We start from the raw sequence: 21,298 nt of genomic DNA, 5'->3' as shown, positions 1-21,298 counted from the left end.
TGCTTTCAGTCCTGAAGTTTTGGGGCTATGACTGACATTCTGCTAAATGGATTTTTTCTCTCTTACCATTCTTCTCATCATTTTGTTACTTCTTTGCAGAGCTACAAGCAACCATCAGCTTTTATAGTTACGCAGCATCCCTTACCAAATACTGTCAAAGATTTCTGGAGGCTCGTCCTAGATTATCACTGCACTTCAGTAGTTATGTTGAATGATGTGGATCCTGCACAAGTAAGTCCAGAAAAATATTTCATTCAAAAGAGGAGTGCCTCAGTGTTTCAGAACAGCCTTAGGATGTAATTAGTTTTGTAAAAACAACATTAAATACTTACACACTAAAACATTGATTTGTAGTTTGCAGATTGATACTCATAGACCAGCAGCAGCAGCTTCTCCACCAAATGTTAATGCACACACACATAAGTGCATGCACCTGTAATTAATTCTAGGAGAACATGTTTTAGGAAGGGCTGCTAAAACCCAGAAATTTCAGTTGTAGAATTCTGACTCAAGTTTGAAACATGCTATAGTGGCCAAAATCATAAACAGAAGCCAGCAGCTGTTCGTTTACCTGCCTGAAACAGGTAAATGACCTTGGTCTCCTTACCGGGGAATAGGTGTTCCCAGTGTGAAAATCTGTGTTGGGTGTTGCACAAAATGATGTTATCATTAGCAAGGAGATAGGAACAAAGCTAGGAGAAAGAAATTAAACATTGGAGACTAAGCATCTTTTGGAATAGAAAACAGGGCAACGAAACATGTAGGGGAATGTAATTACCTTACAAAAGAGTTGCACGTGCTATACATGTTCAGAAAATTGGAAAACTGAACCTACTGGTTGGAAATTTAATCACTAGGATTAATCACTAAGTGTCCCAGAGCCTGACTCACAACTGCACAATCCCAAATTCTTACAAAGATACAAACAAACTGCACCAGCCCTCTGCTGGAATAATGTGGTGGTAATCTGGATTCTTAATATGTAAATATTTGTTAACTATTCGCTGAGAGCAACTGTAATTTTTTAGAGCAGACTGCAGGTCAATTAATGATCAAGAATCTTTTTAGCTTTGTTTGGTATTGCATATACTTTAAAAAATCTCTCCTGTTCTTTTTAACATGTAGAATTTGTTTTTAAAAGATACTAATCTTCCTTTTGGTTTTTCAAAGGAACATGTAGGAATTCCACACACTGTTTTAAAGACTGAATTTCTGATTCTAAGCCCTGTGCTCTCTGTAGGGAGGAAAGATAGAAATGAAAGACAAAACTTTTATTCATGAATCTAAGATTATTTTCTGAGTGAATAAGGAAAGACTCAAGGGAGACAGACTGTTAGGGACTGCTGAACAGAGTGTTTTTTAATTTGTTGGCTGTGTTTTGAATTTACAATAGGGCATGGCTATTCCAAGCATTTATTAGCCTCACAGGATTTAAAAGCTATTGGGATATGCAGTTAATGCACCTGCCTCTGCAGTATGTTAAACCTTTTACCTCTTAATGCGAATAAAAATCTTTTCATTAGGAATAAATCTGAAAACCCTCAGAGCAAACAGAAGTGGAGAGAGGGCAAAGCTTATTAAAAACACACATTACATTCAGATTTATTAATAATTACTGTTATGATTATTATTTATGTATATATGAAGTGTTTACAGTTCTGTTTAGATATTACCATTTATGTGGATCGTTATGCTCCATTGGGAAATGAAATTCAACCCTTCAGAGTGACTCTGACTTGAAGAGAGTCGCTAGCATCACTTGCATGTAAAATGTGCAGACTTAAATGCTTTTGGTTTCTTTAGAACTTGAAAAATCTTAGCTTTCTAAAACAGCCCCACCAAACAGCTCTGCTTATTATCATTTAAGCATTTTTCAGAGATCTGTTAGAACTGTATTCCTATGTATTTGAAAGATGTGTACTAAACTGTGCACATGTTAAATGATCTGAGCACTGGCATTTGCAACAGTCGTATGCACTGTTTTGCTATTCTGTACACCAACATATTTCATAATAAAAATTTGTGTAAGATTTAGACAATATTTGGAAAGCAGTTGTCTCAGCAGACCAAATCATAGGGGGAGTTAAAAAAAATGAAAATATATTTTCCTACTTAAAATTTCTGGGTTTAACTTGTTAAAGTGATCTCCTGCAAATCAGACTGTGTTTTCTTTTTTAATTGGTGTAGTAAATGATTATGTTTTCCTAAAATGTAGTCATCTCTAAACAGCTTTGTTGAGGACTAAGTATTATAAGAAATGCAAAACAACATCTGGAGTAAATGTGATTTGTCAGCTCAGATCTGGACCAACAGCAATGCAGCAGAATGAAGACCACAGCTGTTTTACTGAATGAAATAAAAAGTTCCAAATATGACATCAATGCTTCTGCAAGCAAACAGAATTTCATGAGTTCATATTTAATTTCGGTGAATGCTTACAAAAGCTACATGCTCGAACTGCTCTAAATATCCCTGGAAAAAAAAAAATCATTAGGATTTTCATGAAAAAAAATGGACAGGCAGTTTCTAGCTCCAAAAAACCTTCTTGCAAATTATTGATTCAATCTTTAAAGTATTAACACAGATGGTAATTGGTTCCTGGATTAAGGCATTGTCACATTATTAGACACTGAAACTGTGCAAGATAATAGGAATTTTACTTTGCAATGTTTAGATACCTTGAAGCAATTTTTTCTGAGAACTGAAGAAAGCATAATTAATATTTTCAGGTGTCACTAACAAGATGAAATTAAGCAATTACTGAAAGTTTAAAGCAATGCTGGTATTAGCCAATATCATCAGTCATGGGTGAAACACATGTGAAAGTTAAGTCCCAAGTTTTGAGAATTGATGTACCCTTCCTAGTATAAATCACACATTCTAATGCAGTTTGAATCATTAGCAACTATTCAGGGCAGTTGAAGATACCAGGCCTTTGGTCTTCAGCTTCCGCTGTCTCCAAGATACGGCAATATTTGTCAACCTCTCCCTGTTTAGTTGTATTATATTGTAGAACTAATGTTGAGTGTCAGAAGTGCTTTACCCCAAACACCAGACACTGAAAGTACAGCAGCCAGAAACAGCATGTTAGGTACATGAAAAGGAATTATGACAGCAGAGTGCTCAAAACTGAACTTGCTGCATCATGTATTTTATAAAGATACTGTGCAAGAATTCCAGTAGTACATGTACAAAAAATTAAAATACAGAAGATTATGTTGAGCCAGCATGAAATCCAAGGTGATTAACAGTGTTCTTTTTCCATGGTCTCCCACAGCTGTGTCCTCAGTACTGGCCAGAAAATGGAGTCCACCGGCATGGTCCTATTCAGGTGGAGTTTGTATCAGCTGACTTAGAAGAAGACATCATCAGCCGGATATTCCGAATTTATAATGCAGCCAGAGTAAGGATCTTGTTTGCAAAACAGTTTTGTCTCAGTAGATGAGTTGAGTTTACTCAAATCATAAAAATGAAAGCTGAACTCATATAGAACCATTTCCATTTTTCAGCTTATTTATTTGTAAGTAATGGCGCAATACTGTGTCACATCACAATCACAGAGGAAAAAAGCCTTCTGTGTACAATATTAAGTAAAAAATATTTTAATACGTATCTCAAGTATGTTAAATGCAAATGAAATAAATGCAGTATTCAGATTGTATGATAGCCAAAAAATGCTGAAATCAGTGCTGTTTTTAACAGTTTGAAATTAGCCATCCCGTATATTTGTATCCTGTGTTATGTGAAGAAAGCTGTGCACTGATACTAATCATGTTTTCCAATAGCAAACCAGCCTCTTAGCAAAGATTCTGCCTCACTAGCCACACTTCATTACATATGTAACCACTTCAGAAGGGCAAGCAGGTTGTTCTTGTATCCAGCTTTTATGCTCCCATAAAATTGACAGAAGACTAAACGAGGCATGTCTTTCAAGCTGACTGGAAAAAAGAGTCTACCGCAGACCAGGTATCTCTTGCCATCCAGGGGGTCTTTGCAATGGACTCATATCAACCACCAAAAAGCTGTAGTTAGGAATAAGCAGCACTCCCTTCTGAAAAAAAAATCAAGAACTTCCCTGGGACCTGGTAGCTCACTGGGCAGGGAAAGACACCAAAAATGTGTTAATATCCAAACAAGGAAACAGATTTTAAAGCTTCAAATACTTCTTTAATACTATGAAGGCCTGGAATTTGCAGTAAATGCAGCAATATAAAAAACACAACCTCCAGCAGGCACTGGGTCTGGCTGATAGGCTTTGGTAAGAAGGGCCATCATCTGAAAGAAACCGGACAGGAAATCAGTAGATTCCAGACTTTGACATAAAACACACAAAACTGATTGGAGAGCATATCTAATGCTGCATCCAGTTTGGTTTATTCCCGTATTGTGTTAATCTTACATCCTCTCTATTAACTCTTACTCTAGAGAATAAAATATAATGCCAACGTTTCTGTGTGTTGTTCACTTTAAGAGTGGCACTAAAATGCCCTCACTTTGCACTGACGTGGCAAACTCTAGACTACAAAACCAGTTTTCATGTGCATGTTTATTATGCCCTTTTCAAAGGACTATAATTTTCTGCCACTATCCCTTGTTCTGTGCTCCTTTTTTATTTTAAATCACCATAAAGCAACTGTTCAGTAACGTTTCACCAGAGGGGTTCTGACTGCTGCAGTAGAACACAATAAAATAAAATGTAGTTAGATATTTTTTATAAGCCAGAAACATCTGAGGGTTCAGTTTTGTTTTTTTAATGTTTCCTGCTTCAAAATATCTAGAGAGGTTTTGACCTTTCTTGTAAAAAAGGACAGAAACACGTAAACGTTCTTAAAAATACTGAAGCTTATATATGAAAACAGTATATAATTGAAGTTACGTTGCAGCTCTGTCTTTCCTACCAAGTTCCTCCTATCATATTAATTAGTTAATTGCTTGATCATGCAGATGTACTATTGCTATAATGTAGCCTATTGTATAGCAGTCTTTTTAAAAACTCTCGTTCTAACAACTCCATTGGAAATTAAAAGCCATAAATCCTCAAGGGCAGTTGAAATTACATTAGCAGTTTGTCAGCAATCATCCGCTCCCCTCACTGATGCAAATATCTAAATTATGTGCCAAAAAACAACTGTTACTTTTCCTGCTTTTGTCCGGATCTCTACAGCCCCAGGACGGCTATCGGATGGTGCAGCAGTTCCAGTTCCTGGGATGGCCCATGTACAGGGACACTCCGGTTTCTAAACGCTCCTTCTTGAAGCTCATCCGTCAGGTGGATAAGTGGCAGGAGGAATACAACGGGGGAGAGGGACGCACAGTTGTACATTGCTTGTAAGTACTGGGAGCAGAAGAGAGAAGTAAGGGAATACTGTCACAGAACTTGTGCTAGGCTTTGGAAGATTGGTGATGAGGTGAAGAGGCATCTCTCTAATCTGGAACTGAATAAATAATACAACTGCTCATTTAAAAGCTTTGAATGCAAGAGGAATTGTGTAATTTTAATGCAGATTCATGAGTTTCCCCATCTGTCCTTTGTTAGAGCCCTATGAAAAGATGATGGGTTTGAGTTAACTCTATTTTATATAAAAATGCCCAGTGACTCTTGCAAATGGGAAAGTTTCATATTTATTCACAGTAAATCAAAAATGTGCCTTCAGAACAATGTACTTTTTATTTCTGCAGATAAGGACCATAGAAATAAGTAGTTTTGGAGGGGTGATTAATTATCCAGGCATAAAGCACAGGAGTAAAAGTGGTGTGACAGACCAGTTAGGATGATCCTGTAATTGCCTTACCTTTCACTAATAATGGTATATATTTTTGTCCTCTTGTGACTTTGTGCTCCACTGATGCAGACTCTCATCCACTCTGCCACTGTCCTTCTTTTGATATGGTTTAATAGTCATACGTGCTTTTGCCCTTAGAAGTAGCTGATCTTCTGAGGCTGAGTCTTCAGCAGTTGAAGCTGTATTTGACTTCGTTTAAACGTCTGTGTAAAGGTGTTGCCATGATGGAGAAGGGACCTGCTAACAGGAAAGCCATGTTCAGAAGTTGGGACCCCATGTCAGAATGATGGAGGAAAATCTAAGAGTATATTAATAATTCCCAATATCACTGACCTTGAAAAAGTCATTGCTCTTCAGTTTCTCCATCTGTAGTATGGGGATAATAATACTTTCATCAAAGGAGCATTGTGCAGTGTGATTAATTAATGTTTTGAGATCTTTAGCTGAAAAGACCCTTTTGAAGTGCAAATTACTGTTATCTCTGAGGTGGCTGATGATATTAAATAGTTGTACAACATCACACATGCGTCACTTCCAGGCAGTAAAGAAAGAAAAAGCTCTAATATAATCCTTTTAAATGACTTTATTTTAATTAAAATTCTCGAACAGTCCCACAATATCAGGCACTGTTTTGGCAGCAGAGAGCATTCTTTTCATGATGCCTGGATGTGACAGATGTGCAACGTTGTATCTTCCTTTGAAAATCAACCATTTGCAAAGCTTGTTTGAAAGACCTGCTACCTAACTAGTCTGCATTCTGGTAATTATTAAGGTTTATTATTTTCAGTGAAGCACAGCCTAAAGAATCTGATTAGAATAAGTGTAGAAATAATGGGGTTTCCAGAAAGAAAGAGATTCTCTTGGAGATTAAAAATAACCAGGGATAAAGTATTATTAAATACTGTATTTGATCACATATATGAACACTTGTGCCTGGCTTCTTTGTTAGCTATTTGCTTTGGGTTCTCATCCTCTGATAACTGTGGGTGGAGGGGGAATACATCAGCCTTTAGAAGCAGTCCTTGCCAGGCAGCAAGCCCCACTCTTCCTGCTACCAGGAGCTGAGATCAGCCAGGGGGACATGGCAGCACCACCCAGTGCCATACCAAGCAAAGCCGCCAGGACTCCCACAAATGAGACTTCTGGTGCTTTTGCAGTTCCTCTGAAATGCCTTTGTGTCCAGGAGGAAAGAACCAGAATCTGGAACAAAAGGACTCAAAGATTTGCATTCTCTGTGGCATTTCCAGGCCTGATGCTCATCGCAGCCATGTGTGTTTACAATGCAGAGTTGAACTGAAACTAAAAGTACTTTATCCTTATTTTAGCATCCTCTTTGTGCTGTCTCCAGTGTTCACTGAAGGGTGATGCAAACCTCAGCCATTCAATTCCCTCCAGGCTGTCAGCCTGCTGACTTCTGAATCATAGCTTTAAAATCTTTCAGCATGCTAATTCCAATTAAAAATCAGGTTTTGCCTGGAGTTCAGCAGCCTCTGGGGCCAGGAATGTTCTGTGGTTTCTCCCTGCTGGAACTCAATGCCTTCTGGAGCCATCCCTGTTGCTGTACACTTGTGACACAGAGTCCATTGTAACTGAGCCATTTTATCACTTTCACTGCAGGAATGGAGGCGGCCGCAGTGGGACGTTTTGTGCAATCAGTATTGTTTGTGAAATGCTTCGACATCAGAGGGCTGTTGATGTATTCCATGCTGTGAAGACACTGAGGAATAATAAGCCTAACATGGTGGACCTTCTGGTATGAGCTTTTTAACTGCACCATTAAATAGAAAATGTTCTTTTTCTCAGAAGAGTCAGTAAGATTTCCAGGATTTGCAGTGGGAGTTGTTCACAAAGCAAGCAAGTCATTTTCAAAGGGGATAATGAAGTCACTTCACTTGTAAGAGTATTTTTACTCTGCTTTCTTCCCAAGGAGACTTTGTCTCTGTTCATTTGAATTTTTTAAGAGTTTTAAACTTTCAGATGAACATCCTTATTAATTTTCTTTTCTAGCAAGCTGAACCAAGTGGTCTTGCATGGTAGAAATAATAGTTATATAAAATTAAATGCCAGATTTTCAAATTATATATTTTATAAATAGCTTAATTGCCTAATATTTATCAAAGCCATGAATTTCAGTTTGACATCCAGAATATTGCATTTAATTATGGTTGCTCTATCTCATAGAAAGATTAAAGAAGTTCAGAAACAAGGGGCCATGTGCAATTATTTTCCTAGAGAGTGTTTTATGAGCTTTTTTCCTAAATGGAGAACTGCTGAAGTGCCAGCTGCTATGCCAGAAGAGCTGCAGAACAGCTTAAACCAGCAGGTTCTTACACTCCAGTGTGTAGTTTTGTACTTGGAGATGGGTGTAGCATGATGCCCTGTTCTGAAGCCTGGGCTATAAAAGACACTTTCACAACATCGTGCTGCAGAGGTGGCTGCTTAAGAGGCAGCTGCATTTGATTTAATATCACAGGCAGGAGGAAGCAGCATCTGGGCACTTTCAGGGATGTTAACCCAATCTGAGCCAATTTTGCAAGCTCTGGTTAAACAAGTTGGGGTAATTTCAGCAACTTTTCTATAGCATGCTCAGGATGAGGCAGGATACTTCTCACTGAGCAGGTCCAACCTCTTGTCATTTTAGGAGAGGACCCCCTCAGATGAGCTGAGTGTGGCACACGCTGGAGAATAGGCAGAAAGAGCAAGGCTTTCATAGACAGGTGAAGGCAGGTAGGGAGGGATCTCCACCTCCCCAAAACATGGATGGCCGTGCCTCCTCTCTCCTGTGGGAGAATTGCTCCCACCACATCCCCCATCACAGTGCTCTCTCCTAGCCTGCCTCTGAAGTCCCAAACTCTCCCTAGGCCCAGCTCTGGTCAAGCACATGGAAAAAGGCCAGATGTTGTCAGCTGTGCAAAGCAAGGAGGGAGTTCATAAGCAGCACCACAGGGCCATGAGCCAGCAGTGTAGAACTGTGAGTCTTGTATCAGTGAGAAACTATCAAACTTCCACAGTGGTGGGAGGGAGCAGCTTGTTTGGCTTCTTTTCCTCTAGTTTATATTCTCAGGAGGAGAATCATCTCGCTGAGAACCATACATTTTTATTTCCTAGATATGAAGAAAAATGTCCTACTTCTTCATTCATGTAGCAGAGTTTAGACAGGGATTTGGCAGGTCTGATGTTCTCCATTCTCCTAGAGCTTAAGTCCACAGAACTCACTGATCTCTTATTCATTTATTTTATAGAAATAAAAAGAAAATTACCAGTGTAGATGTACAGTTAAAGAAAATGCTCTCTATAAATTCCCATTTGTGACAGTTCTCCAGATATAGATTTGTCAGGCAGTTGTCTCCATTTTTCAGCAGAGAGTTTTTTTAATCAAAAAAGCTAAATGTATTATTTTAGATATAAAAGTTCCTTTTAGTAAATTGAGAGTGGTATTGGGAATGTGTGGAAGGCACAGAAAGGCCTTGTAGGGCCTTTTTTTTATTAGGAAATTTCAAAGCACTCATGAAGGAGATCAGTACTGTTTTCCTTTTTTTAACAGACAGAGGAATAAAGGCCAGGGACAACCAGGATCTTTCCCATTCTCACATAATGCACTGACTGAACAGAATTAGAATGACATCTCTTCAGTTGTGGTCAGTCATCTCATAGGAACAAATATTTGAATTAGCCAGGATTCAATTCCAATGTAGATTACTTCATGGTAAAGGGAATTGGGACACTTGAATTCTTTTCCTAATTTTGTTACTGACTTTTTCCTGTATGACCTTTCTTCTATTAATGTCTTTGCCTCAGTTTCTCTGTTGGAAAAAGGAACAGTAATATTCATCTACCTTGTAAAATTTTATGGTAAAAGATTAAATGCTCAAAATCATTACATTATTTCACAAAAATAGTTTTAAGACTGCTTTATCAATACATGTCATGCACTTTCTGACTAGATAAAAGTCTTTACCATCCATACTTAGAGATTAATCTCTTAATTTCAGTGAAACCTTTGGTTTTCCTCCAAGTGTAAAAATCTGAATGCCACATCCCTACAGTATGGAAATCTGATTTTTTTCAGCTGTCATACAAAGGCAACACATGATATTGCAAAATATCTCTTATGGAATGCCCAAAGCATTTGGTGATTAATGTTATTGGGCCTACCCACAGGTGTCCTAGAAAATAAATTTAAATTTAACCTCTCTGAATCTAGATAGTCTAAACAGATTTTTAATAGCCACCATCAAGTGAATAATAAAAATGTACAAAGGACACTAGTGAAGTGAACACAGTGGGAAATAAGATATGTCTGCTCTTTGAGACAGGTGTTCAGTTTACTGAAAATGACAGTTATTCTGCTGGATCAGAAAATCAGCATAAAATGAGCGTGAAAGAGTAGAAATGGATGAGTGGCTGATCTCTTGTTTTGATCTGTTATGTAGTTATAGAACAATTTCCATTTATTTGGAAACATATATGCAATAAAAGCAGAAAATGAATTTACATAATGCTCTCTTCTTTCCTTTCTTCTCTTTTTATATTCTTTTCTTATTCTGAAGAAGACACAAGCAGTTTATGGAACCCTGCAGGACTTTAAACCCTCACATACAATTCACTCACTCATCACTTAGGTTATATGTGCACCTAAGACTTGTTTTCTTACGACATGACATCTCTCAACAAAAGAACTTCGAAATGGTCCATGCTTGTTCATAGCTTTTTCATTTTATTAATAGTATATGGTCTTTTGCATGTTAAGTGGACTCTTCTTCTCAGCTAAAATGTGACCCAAAATCACAAGTAAGGGGCAAAAGATTTAATCCTTTGAAGTCTTTGCTTCAGTGAAAAGAGAATATATCTGAAGATCTTACTACTCATGATGTTGGGCAAGGCTGAGTGCTGGCAGCTTGTTAAATCTGTTGTTGTTCCTAAATGGCAATATATGCTTAGTTACCCTTTATTAATTGAATAAATTGCATAAGAAAAAGAGGCATTTCAGTAACAGAAATAGTCTTAAAACTAGCAGATGTTTCCAAATTGAATTTTCAGAAGCCAGAGCCCTTAAATTCAGGAAACCTGCACTTACTATTTGTTTCATCTTTTTTTTCATTTAAATACTTGTAATATTTTTAAGTATTGCAAGTAGCAAGAATGGAAATAAGAGAGGGGTATGTATGCACATAAAACTGGGAAGTCATCAGTGAGTGCATCATTTAAAAGTTTCACAGTGGACAAACATCTGTCCTCTCTATTCCACTGAAGACGTGAAAGGGGCCAAGTCATAACCCTTTGTCAACAAAAATGCAGAGTGGGTTTGCATCCCTCAGGAAGGGGATTTCCCTGGGACTTGCTCTGTTTCCAAGAACTTAAAAATAAAACCATCAGGTCTCTGTTTGAAGCATAGGGCTGGCACCTGAAAACTTAGCCTGGGAGAGAGCCAGGAGAATCTAACTTAAGCATCACTGTCAGTTGCTAAAAATTAATTGGAATTAATCCAATTAATTTAGCTCAGGCCCCATCTCACAAGGCTATTGCAAAGTTTGGGTTGGAGATAGAGGACCAACAGTAACTACGCAACTAATGCCCTGAAATGTAGCAAGTGCCTGAATAACATTAAAATAAAAGTTGCAGTCAGGGAAGTACGAAACACTGGGTCTATTTTAAGATAAACATTTTCAGGGAGGAATTTCAGTAACTCCAATTCTCATAAAGTGCTACATGAGCATTTTGACAGATGACAGAAGGGTTGCAAGTCAATTTGCTTACGTGCAGTCAGTTTTTCTCATACAAGTGTGTTAAAGCAGCTAAATACTCATCTAACCTGAGCAGTACCATAAGTTACTATGTCTAGTGTCTATTGTCTGGTTAATATAATGATTTTCTTATCTGAACATAAATTGGATTTGCAAACTGGTTCCCACTGGCAATAGCTGATAGTAAATAATTTTAACAGGAGAGAGATATTGACCCCTTTAATTAAGTTTCTTCAATAACTGACTTTGTGGTTTTCTTTTGATTTTTCAGGATCAATACAAATTCTGCTACGAAGTGGCTTTAGAATACTTGAATTCTGGCTGATTGTCTAAACAGCACAGACAAAGCTCCTCCTTTCACTACCACAAACAAAGCAAGTCACTTCATGATGTCTGTGTAAATGAGATGAAGACTTCTCAGTGTTATGCTTCTACTGCTTTGTATAATTGGCTCTTTTTAAGAGCCCCAAAAGATGTTTATAAAACCGCTTGCACTGCCCGATTCCCACTCTGAAGCCGCTGCTTGGCACCCCTGTGAGCCTACACTGAACCACGTGGCAGTCCTTGAACACCGTACTCATACTCAGCCATTGATGTGGTGAAGCAGCATAGTCCTCTGGTAAATAAGAGAGCACAATTATATTCTTATGAAGGAATTTGTACTTTTTCTGTTACATTTTGTTGCCTGTGATTCTCAGTTATTGTCACAGCCTAGTGTACATTTCTGTTCTGTGGAGAATGCTGTCTGGCATTTTGATAATATATGATTTTAGTTATATTTGTATTCTAACACGTGCATAACAAACAAATCATATGTAGCTTATCTGAACTAACAGAAAGACGTACCAAATCATGATAACTTTGTTGAGTTGTAATTTCTATCCACTTTGTACCATTTCAGAGAGAGAATCTTGATGGAAATGCAGTTAGAAAATGCAAAAGACAGGATGCTCAGATTAATATATCCAAAGCTTTTTCATTTGTTTATATTGTAAATATTTTTTGATTTCATCAAATTATTTATTCATTAAAATGATTTTTTTTGGTGAAGCACAGTGAGTGACAATCATTTTTATTAAGCCCTGGAAATGCTTACTGTATGATAGTGTAAACATTTGTTTACCTTGTATGGATTCTCAGCTCAATAAATAATTACATACATGATAAAATTTTGTTTAATTTAATATCTCTTGGCATCTGAGTGCCTCTAACTAAGCCTCTTTTCTAGATTAAATCTAGTAAATACTGAGCTACCTCCAGTGAGTGTTTATTGTGTGATCCAGTGTTGATCCAGCCAATAGTGAGGTCATAGAATCACAGAATCATAGAATGGTTTGGGTTGGAAGGGACCTTAAAGATCCTCTCATTCCAACGCCCCTGCCATGGGTTGGGACACCTTACACTAGACCAGGTTGTTCAAAACCCCATCCAGCCTGGCCTTGAACACTTCAGGAATGGGGCATCCACAGCTTTTCTGGGCACCACTATCAAAGTGAAAAATTATTCCTAATATTTGATCTAAATTGGCTGTTGCTCAGTTTTAATCCATTCCCTCTTGTCCTGTCACTACAACCCCTTGTAAAAAGTGCATCTGCATCTTTCTTGTAGGCTCCCTTCAGGTACTGGAGGGTTGCAATTAGGTCACCTTGAAGCCTTCTCTTCTCCAGGCTGAACAATTGCAATTGTCTCAGCCTTTTGCTGGGATCCCTGGAGCTGGATGCAGCTCACCAGGGTGGAGTAAGATATGCTGTGCCAGTGTATGAAAGAGGTGAATTGAATGCTTAAAAGTACACTTGCACAAATGCAGAGCCTGAAAGATGGCCTGCTCTGAAGAAGACATGGTGTTGTGCTAGCAGCACTTGGTCTTGTCACAGCAACCCTCTGCAGCCCTGGGTATTCCCTGCCACTCCCTCTGTGCCTGCTGCTGCTGTGGGAGCACCAAGAGGGTGCTCTTGTTCTTGAGATGTATGACTGCTATGAGGGGAATGTAATTCCTTCTCTTAAAGACGTTAAGGACACCAATACTAGAATGGCTGGTGAGGAAGTTAACTCAAAAAATCATGAAACTGCTCCATTACTAGAGCTGTTGTCAGTATTGCCAGTGGACAGGTTTACACCATTAATGCTCCTGAGAATGGCTGTGCTGATCTTCCATGGTGTTTGGATGGTTCCCCTTTCTACAAAGCACTGAGCAATGTCTGGATATGCTGAGAATTGCCTTTGTTGCAGCAACAAAGCAGCAAAAAGGGTGAATGAGTCAGCAATGGCTTGCTGAGCCATCTGCTAGAACTGCAGAACATTTTCTCACTCAGAAGTTTCAAGGAGACGTTGCAAGCATAGCAACTGCTCAGTACTTCCAAAGCTTTATCGGAAAGCCCATTCAAGGATGTGGCTGACTGTGCAGTATTTCAGCTCTTAGAAGATCCTGCTAAGCCGTCTGGAATGGGGGCAGTATCTATATAAATGTATCAGTCAACCTGATACATTTTGAGAAGCTTTAAATCCAACAATCCAGCTTGGACAGAATGACTCACAGCTTGTCAACTCCCAGTTCAAAACCACTCTGAAATTCAGATCTGAAGACACTAAGATAGGTTTGCTCTGCATCTGGAAAGCATCTCTTTTAAAGTGTAGCTGGCAGGTATGGGCCATTGCTATAAATTGAAGAGTGGTACTGAAAAACTTGGGAAATAAAACCCCAGTCCTGAGAAGAATGATGGTCCTTGGATAAACCTTGTAGCACTTCAGCCTGTTGCAGAATGTGCTCTTACTCATTTTAAAACCCTAGCGTTAGGAAACAAAATCCAAACCTCTAACATAATATTCCTCACAACCAGCTCGACAGGCCAGGCATGCCAGCCAAGCACACCTTTTTGTAATAATTATGGGACCATGAAAAGTTGTGTTCTGTGATCTATCCATTGAAATATGCATGGACACATTCAGTGTTTCAAAAAGCATAAGTAAGATACGTGTGCCAAAGGAGCCCTTGGACAGAAGGTGATGCTGGCAATGTGATCCCAAACGTGAAATGCAGTAAGAATCATTGATTTCTCTCCCGAGGACAGAGATTGCCAGTGTCAACCAGACATTATTTCAGCTGCTGCACTTCTGCAGACATACTTTGCACAAGTAGGCCTTGGGGTGGGGCAAGAGGGTCAAAGGAGATGAGAAGGAAAGAGTTCTGCAGTGTTTTAAAAAGACATTACTCTTTTTCCCTAGTTCTTCTTACACAGAGTTTATGTTGCAGTCTGTATGATGTTGTTCCAAAAGGCATTCTGCAAACTTCAATGTCCTAAAACTGGAGCCAGCCAAAGAAAGCACAGCAAGCAGCTTTGTGTCCTCACTCTCATGCTACAGCTATCAATCCTTAAAACTTACAGAGAAATCTAGGCTTAGGCAAAACAGTATTTTGCCAAGAAGGAAAAACAGATGAGGACTTCAGATGAAGGTGATCACATGGTTGGAGGACCTCTCCAATAAGAAAAGGCTGAGAGAGCTGGGGTTGTTCTCTGGAGAAGGGAAGGCTCCATGGAGACCTCATTGCAGCCTTTCAGTACTTCAGGGCAGTCTACAGGAAAGATGGTGACGGACTTTGTAACAGGACCTGTTGCAATAGGATGGAGGGTAATGGTTTTAAGTTAAAAGATGAACAATTCAGATTAGATGGAATGATTTTTTCCCAGTTATGATGGAAAAACACAGGAACAGGCTGCCCAGAGAGGTGGTAGATGCCCATTCCTGGAAACATTCAAGGACATGTTGGATGAAGTTCTGAGCAATTTGTATCTTAGTGCAAGGTGTTCCTGCCCATGACAGCAGGGCTGGACAAGTGCGTTCCAACCCACACCATTCATTCAGGAGTTAGGAACAGAGAAAATACAAGGAAACAGAAAGGAAGAGAAAGAAGATATGAACATGTGGGGCTGATATTCCAGAACTCCTAAAATTATCTGGAGGGTAGCATTTTGGAGGAGACAAAGAGAACAGCAGTGACGGCCTTTGTAAATGTTCATAATCAAACCTCCCTTTTCAGAAGAAAGTTACATAAATGCAGGCCGAGTAGAGCTGCAGAACTTTGGGAGACATAAGTCCCAGTCCGGAATGGATGGAGAGATGTTTTCTTCAATGCCCATGTACCCAGTATATGAGAGGTATATAAATGAATAAAGAGATGCTTTAAATGGTTTGCCATTTGTTGTATCACACAACTCATCATCTCTTCAGGACTTGAGGTAGGTAATTTTTGCTAAGCTATTCTGAAAGAGCAGCAGTGGGGATGGTGAGAGAGGTGATGGCAGGCAGGTAATCTGCATCTTTATAACAGCAGTGCTCCTGACAGCTTCCTGGGCTTCTTTATCAGCAGTATACCTTCATGGAGTACTAACAGCTTAAGGTCTATATCCAGTAAGATGAAAAATTAAAAAAATAGAAAAAACTTCTTACCCAGCTCTACATAGTGTGTTTCAAAAAAGTGTCTGTGCCACAAAGACGTGATCTGAAGGTGTAATGCATCATCAAGACCATCTTCATTTTGGGTATCTCCTTTATCTGGTTCTGGCTCACCTTTAATATCTCTGAAATGTTTTCCTTCTATTTCATTGTACGTGGGTCTGCCCCCAGATCCAACTGCTTACTGTATGTGTCCCTTCGCAGTTCTTTAATAACATGTAATAAAAGACACAAACAGGCTTTTGTTCTTTGAGGTGTAGCAATGGAGATAAATTGACACTTCCAGCAACAGCTATTCCAAGCGTCTTCCTTTGGGAAAGCCTGGGGAATCTGTAATGGCAGTAGCAAACCTAAAGCTTTTGGCATTACTCACTCCAAAACTGAGCAGGATCGTCTGCTGAATCTCCTTTCATGGTTGTTTTGAGTCTTGTCCCTTCTACCCCTGCCCCCTCTCCCATATGAAAAATTACTTAAGTAAGTAAATATGAAGTTTACTTGAGGTTTTACAGCCTCATTAGTTTTCTGATTCAAAAATGACTGGATTGCTCTGCCTCCCAAAGTAAATTCTTAAAGCATTTGTGCATTAGCCTTCACAGGCAGCAAGTTATATAGGCAGATCACTGTAACAGAATGATTCGTTGTATCATTTTGGATTTATTGTTGGCTTTACACTTCCTTTACCAACTTGGAGCCTTGCACTACAAAATCTCATGCATCCCATATCTCATGCCAGACAAAAGGCTTTATTAAAAGAAAAAATAAATTAAGAATAGAAAAAAAAAATTCTACAGCTCACGTCTGTTTTTGTGATGCTTTTTAGGGAAGACAGTGACCACTAACAATTTTGGGGCACACAACCAGTAAAACCCAAGAGACCGTGTGAAAAATAATGCTGTTTCTAGTGGAGCTCATTTGTTTGGTTGATTTTTGTAGCTTAGACCTTGCCTATATGGTGAAATTACAAACTAATGGGTGTATTTGCATTGCCTCAGCCATTCACATGCTCTGCCTGTGGGAGCTTTCCATACACCACTGCCATGAGGGAGTTTGTTTGTTCTGCATATCCCTGCTCAGCAGCCAGCATTTCCCTTCAGCATCCTAGCCCACTTTAATGGAAAAACCTTTCTAAAGCCCTGACATCCCTTTGCAAACTGCAATAAACAGCAGCAGCAAAATGCCTTCTTCACTCCTGCTGCTATTTCCAAGCAGACCTCTCTGTGGAAGACTGAACAGGCAGCTCCTGCCCTGGTTATTTCTCCAGACTCGCCTGATCTGCTTCAAGCATGAAAGCCACTTCCTGCTGCCCACACTTTCTCCAGTCTGTCTCTCCAGGTCTTCACCTACTCTTGGGGCAAGTCATCACCTCCAGGGGCTCTCCTGGAAGATGCAGTGCCCTCTGGTGCTCCCACTGCCCTTCCAGTCCTGTCACCACAGCATGTGCTGTTCTTTCTCAGTAATATGACTTCAGAGAGGTGGAAGGAAGATTTGAGGTTGAAGAGGGCTGGGGTCTACAAACACTGCCATGATTTTTATTTTTTTTTTTAATACTGCTGGTAGGATTCAATGTACAAAGGCAAAGGGGGGCCTTGGATATGAAGAGTGAGAATGATACTTGCTGTAGCTTGTCTGAGGGAATATGTTGGTGGAGATTAATATCTCACAGTCCTTCCAAGCAATGATATTTTTACTTCTGAAACTCTTGAATTGATGTGTTTTTAGTAGCAGCTACAAGATTTTTAATTGTATCTCTACAGTTGTGATATTTCTATCAATTGAGGGGGTTTGTGATTATGTGCTTGGGGGTCACAATTAAAGCCTAAGTATCTTTCATGCTAGACATACATTAATACTGCTGCCAGCCCTGAGTAAATGCAATCGGAGCTCCCAGTCCTACAAACACATTAATATCCTCTTGTCTAGTCCAACATACACAAAAAAATCAATCTGATACACACATTTTGCATATATGAGTTCATCAGTCCTTGTGCATGTCCTGTCATGATGCTATATTGAGTCTAATTGGGAGCAAGTTCATTTTCTTCATAGCAGCCCATATGGTGCTGTGTTATGTACTTGTGATAAAGCAGTGTTGATAGCACAGCAATATTTTAGTTACTGCTGATCAGTGTTTGCACAACACCAAGACCTTCTCTGGTTTTCACTCTTCCTCTGCTCCACTGACCAAAGACAGGATGTCCCATACGACACATCATCACACTCAGCAGCAAAAGGGGGATGGAGGAGGGGGAAGCAATTTCTGGGAGACTGGCTGGACACTGGTCTGTCTGTGGGAGCTGGTGAGTGAATGCTCTTGCATTAATTATTTGAGGCCTTTTTTCCCCTTCTTTCTTCCACTTTTGTTCACTTCTTAAACTCTTTTTATCTCAATCCACATGTCTACCATGCTGTTGCTCTTGCTGTTCTCTGAAAGAACTGTACAAGTGTCTTTGCTGGCTGGTGTCAGTTCACCACAGTGCATAAATGTTTGTAGGACTAAGGTCTACAGACATCAGCCAGCAATATGCTTCAACGAAAAAGCTTTAAAAGGAGTTTGCTTGTCAGAAAATGAATAGGGTTGCTCAGGTGCTCAAGCACATGATGTATGTCATTAAGAGTACATTTTAAAAATGAACCTAAATAGATGGAGCGTATTGGCCCACTCATTCAAAGTGATAAAAACATGGAAGTAATTGTGTGTGGCAGAAAATTTGGGGCAGATGTTTGGTCCTCTCTATTTTTATGGTATTCAGTCCATTTTAAGCAATTTCTATAACCAGCACTTATTGTGACAAACCCCCTCCAGCTAGTGTTTTTGCTGTGCCATGAATAAATGTTACAAGTGCAGCAGAGCCCTTCCTGAGAGCTTCCAGGCCTGCACAACTGTCAAGACTGTACAAGGAGGTGGCAACCCTGAGGAGTTGCTCCTCCAGAAACTATTACCTTCAGATAACTCAGAAGGGAGAGCACTGTGCTGGATCACACACTTCACACACCTTCCACACATGAGGTTAACAATGACAGCCTCTGAAGAGACACTGATATGTATGCAATCTCATTACTCTCTGTATTTGTAACCCTTAAAAGCTGAGCTGAATGCATAGGGAACTAACCTGCTGCTGTGTCCCCTTGAAATTCTGATTTATACAGTATATAACTATCAGCCTATCATATAAACCTTTTGGGAGATGAAAAGTCTCGGGAGTGAAATATAGTTACTGCCTTGCTTTGTGAGAAGTGGGATGACATTTTATGTTGGTCCTTGAAGATTTCATTATCTCAGTGTTCTCCAGTCTGCACAGTTAGGTGGGAACACCTGGCAAACTTGCACACCCAGGCATAAGGGGAGTGACCTTTGTTGGACATGGACAGGAATTTAATCAGTAGTAAACACCACATAAACCAAAATGTAGCTTTGCTGCTACAGGGATCAGACAGACTCAGCCACACTGAATTGCAGCCATGGATTGCAGTCCTGTGTTTTGGAATGATTACAGCCTACATCTGAAAACCAGATTTTGAGCAAATCCAGAGACAGCACTTAAAAAACATCTGCCAATGGCGTGCAATGCTTTTGCTTCATTTTATTCAGGTTGTATTTTTTTCTCAGTAGGGTATGAGCAAAATACGAGCCATCATCCAAGCTAGATACTTTTCACATCCTGGTTCTTCAAGCCTGGCTGTACCAATCTGTGTCAAGACATAGCAAGACAATAGCACATGCACAAATCTGTATCTCTTTCAATGACAGTCAATGAATGAAATGGAGCATCAGTCTGTCTTCTGGCCTCTTTAGACGCCTTGTGTGGAGCTATGGTTCAGCCTGACAACCAAAAGGGCCCAGCAATGAGTGCTGCTGTAACTGATTTGAATAAAAGCCTTTGATTTATTAAATGAAAGCTTTTGATATATTAAACTGTACGGTCTTTCTAGCAGATGAAAAAACCTGCTGGTCAAATAGAGCTTCTCTCTCCTTCTGTTGGCACTCCTCTCCTCCTTCCTCCCTTCCCAATGCCAGCCTTCCCTCTTGCCAAATAACTCTGACCCACATTTTGGGTATGTGACAACACTTTAGAATCAGTCTGTGGTCATCCTGTGGCCAGTTTGACAGGCAGCTTTGCCAAACCCAAGTCCTCCAGTGAAGGCTCTCATTCCTGCTGGCAGCATTGCTCTCTTGTTTGCCATCCCACCATCTGTCAGCAGTGCAGCTGGGGGGAAGGGCATCATCTGAGGAAGGTGGGCAAAGTTTTACTGCTCTGGGTGGTGTTTACCTTCCATTTCTTTAAACAGAGCATCCTCTCCCTTCCCAAGACCTCTGCTGAGAATGCTCTCTTGCAACACATGTACTTGTTGCATGAGATTTCCATTTAGCCGAGACTCTTAGGAAGACTTGGATACCCTTCCATAACTGGCACTGCTAATACAACTACAAATTCATTTGTTACATTTCTTCTGGACAATGAAGATATAATTTAGTTCAACCTTGAGCATAAGACTACTAAATACTTCTTGTTAGCAAGCAGTCAGAATAACATTGCATTGTAATTTTCCACGATCAGCTGTGTCAAATGTACCAAGCTTATGGTGGTTTTACTTTCTAGAGGTGGTTGGGCAAGAGCAGTGTCTTCCCTTTACAACTGATAAATGGTTACATGATTTGGCACCAGATTATTCAAGCAGACAAATTAACTTCAAATATTAATACATTCAGCAGCCAGTCAGACAAATTGCTTGTTCTACAAGTGCCAGAATGGTCATGGGGGAATTTTCCTTCTGCTTTCAGGAAACCTAACCTTCAGAGCAGTGCTCGGCCAGGCCAGCAAGACCATCAATCAGCTAACAAAGTTGGCAGCAGTTAAACACATCTTCAGTTCTCTCTGGAAAGGAGGCAGGAAAGAAAAAAAGCTTGGCCAACTTGGCCAATGTCTACCAGGATTGTCAGAAATCTGTATTTCAAATAAAACACATGTGCCAAGGCTCTGACTCACCATGGCCATCTGAGGACCCTGCTAGGAGCCTGCCTTCCCCAAAACTGTTTTTCCATGGCCATGGGGTGAGTCATCTTGAAGAGACCAGTCTGCCTCCACAAACTGACAATGATGGTGTCCCTGTAAGATGGGCTACCATCACCTCCTCTTGCATATTTTACACCTAAATCCTTTCAGAAAGGACAAACCTGTTTAAAGTAACATGCTATATGTTAATATAACATAAACAATTGAGGAAATGGAGTTTAAATACATATGTACATACATATATATATGTATATACATATATACATATGTATATATGTATATATATACATATACGTATTTATTATAT

At 39.5% G+C, this 21,298-nt stretch overlaps 1 protein-coding gene across 7 annotated transcripts in view; it reads left to right on the top strand.

Moving 5' to 3' along the window:
* The window catches only part of PTPRM (protein tyrosine phosphatase receptor type M), a 449,216-nt gene extending 436,520 nt beyond the window's left edge, over nucleotides 1-12,696 (top strand). For all 7 annotated transcript variants that reach the window (XM_058830649.1, XM_058830647.1, XM_058830643.1 and 4 more), the window contains 5 exons: nucleotides 100-231; nucleotides 3,278-3,403; nucleotides 5,165-5,328; nucleotides 7,401-7,536; nucleotides 11,799-12,696. In XM_058830649.1, coding sequence (XP_058686632.1) covers nucleotides 100-231; nucleotides 3,278-3,403; nucleotides 5,165-5,328; nucleotides 7,401-7,536; nucleotides 11,799-11,852 — 612 coding nt within the window. In that variant the 3' untranslated portion in view covers nucleotides 11,853-12,696. The remainder of the gene's footprint in view (nucleotides 1-99; nucleotides 232-3,277; nucleotides 3,404-5,164; nucleotides 5,329-7,400; nucleotides 7,537-11,798) is intronic.
* The last annotated feature ends 8,602 nt before the right edge of the window (nucleotides 12,697-21,298 follow it).

This window comes from Poecile atricapillus, chromosome 2 (genome assembly GCF_030490865.1).
Source record: "Poecile atricapillus isolate bPoeAtr1 chromosome 2, bPoeAtr1.hap1, whole genome shotgun sequence".
In the NCBI taxonomy this organism is placed as follows: domain Eukaryota; kingdom Metazoa; phylum Chordata; class Aves; order Passeriformes; family Paridae; genus Poecile; species Poecile atricapillus.
Note: the sequence above shows the minus strand (reverse complement) of the source record. Positions and strands in the feature narration are given on the sequence as shown.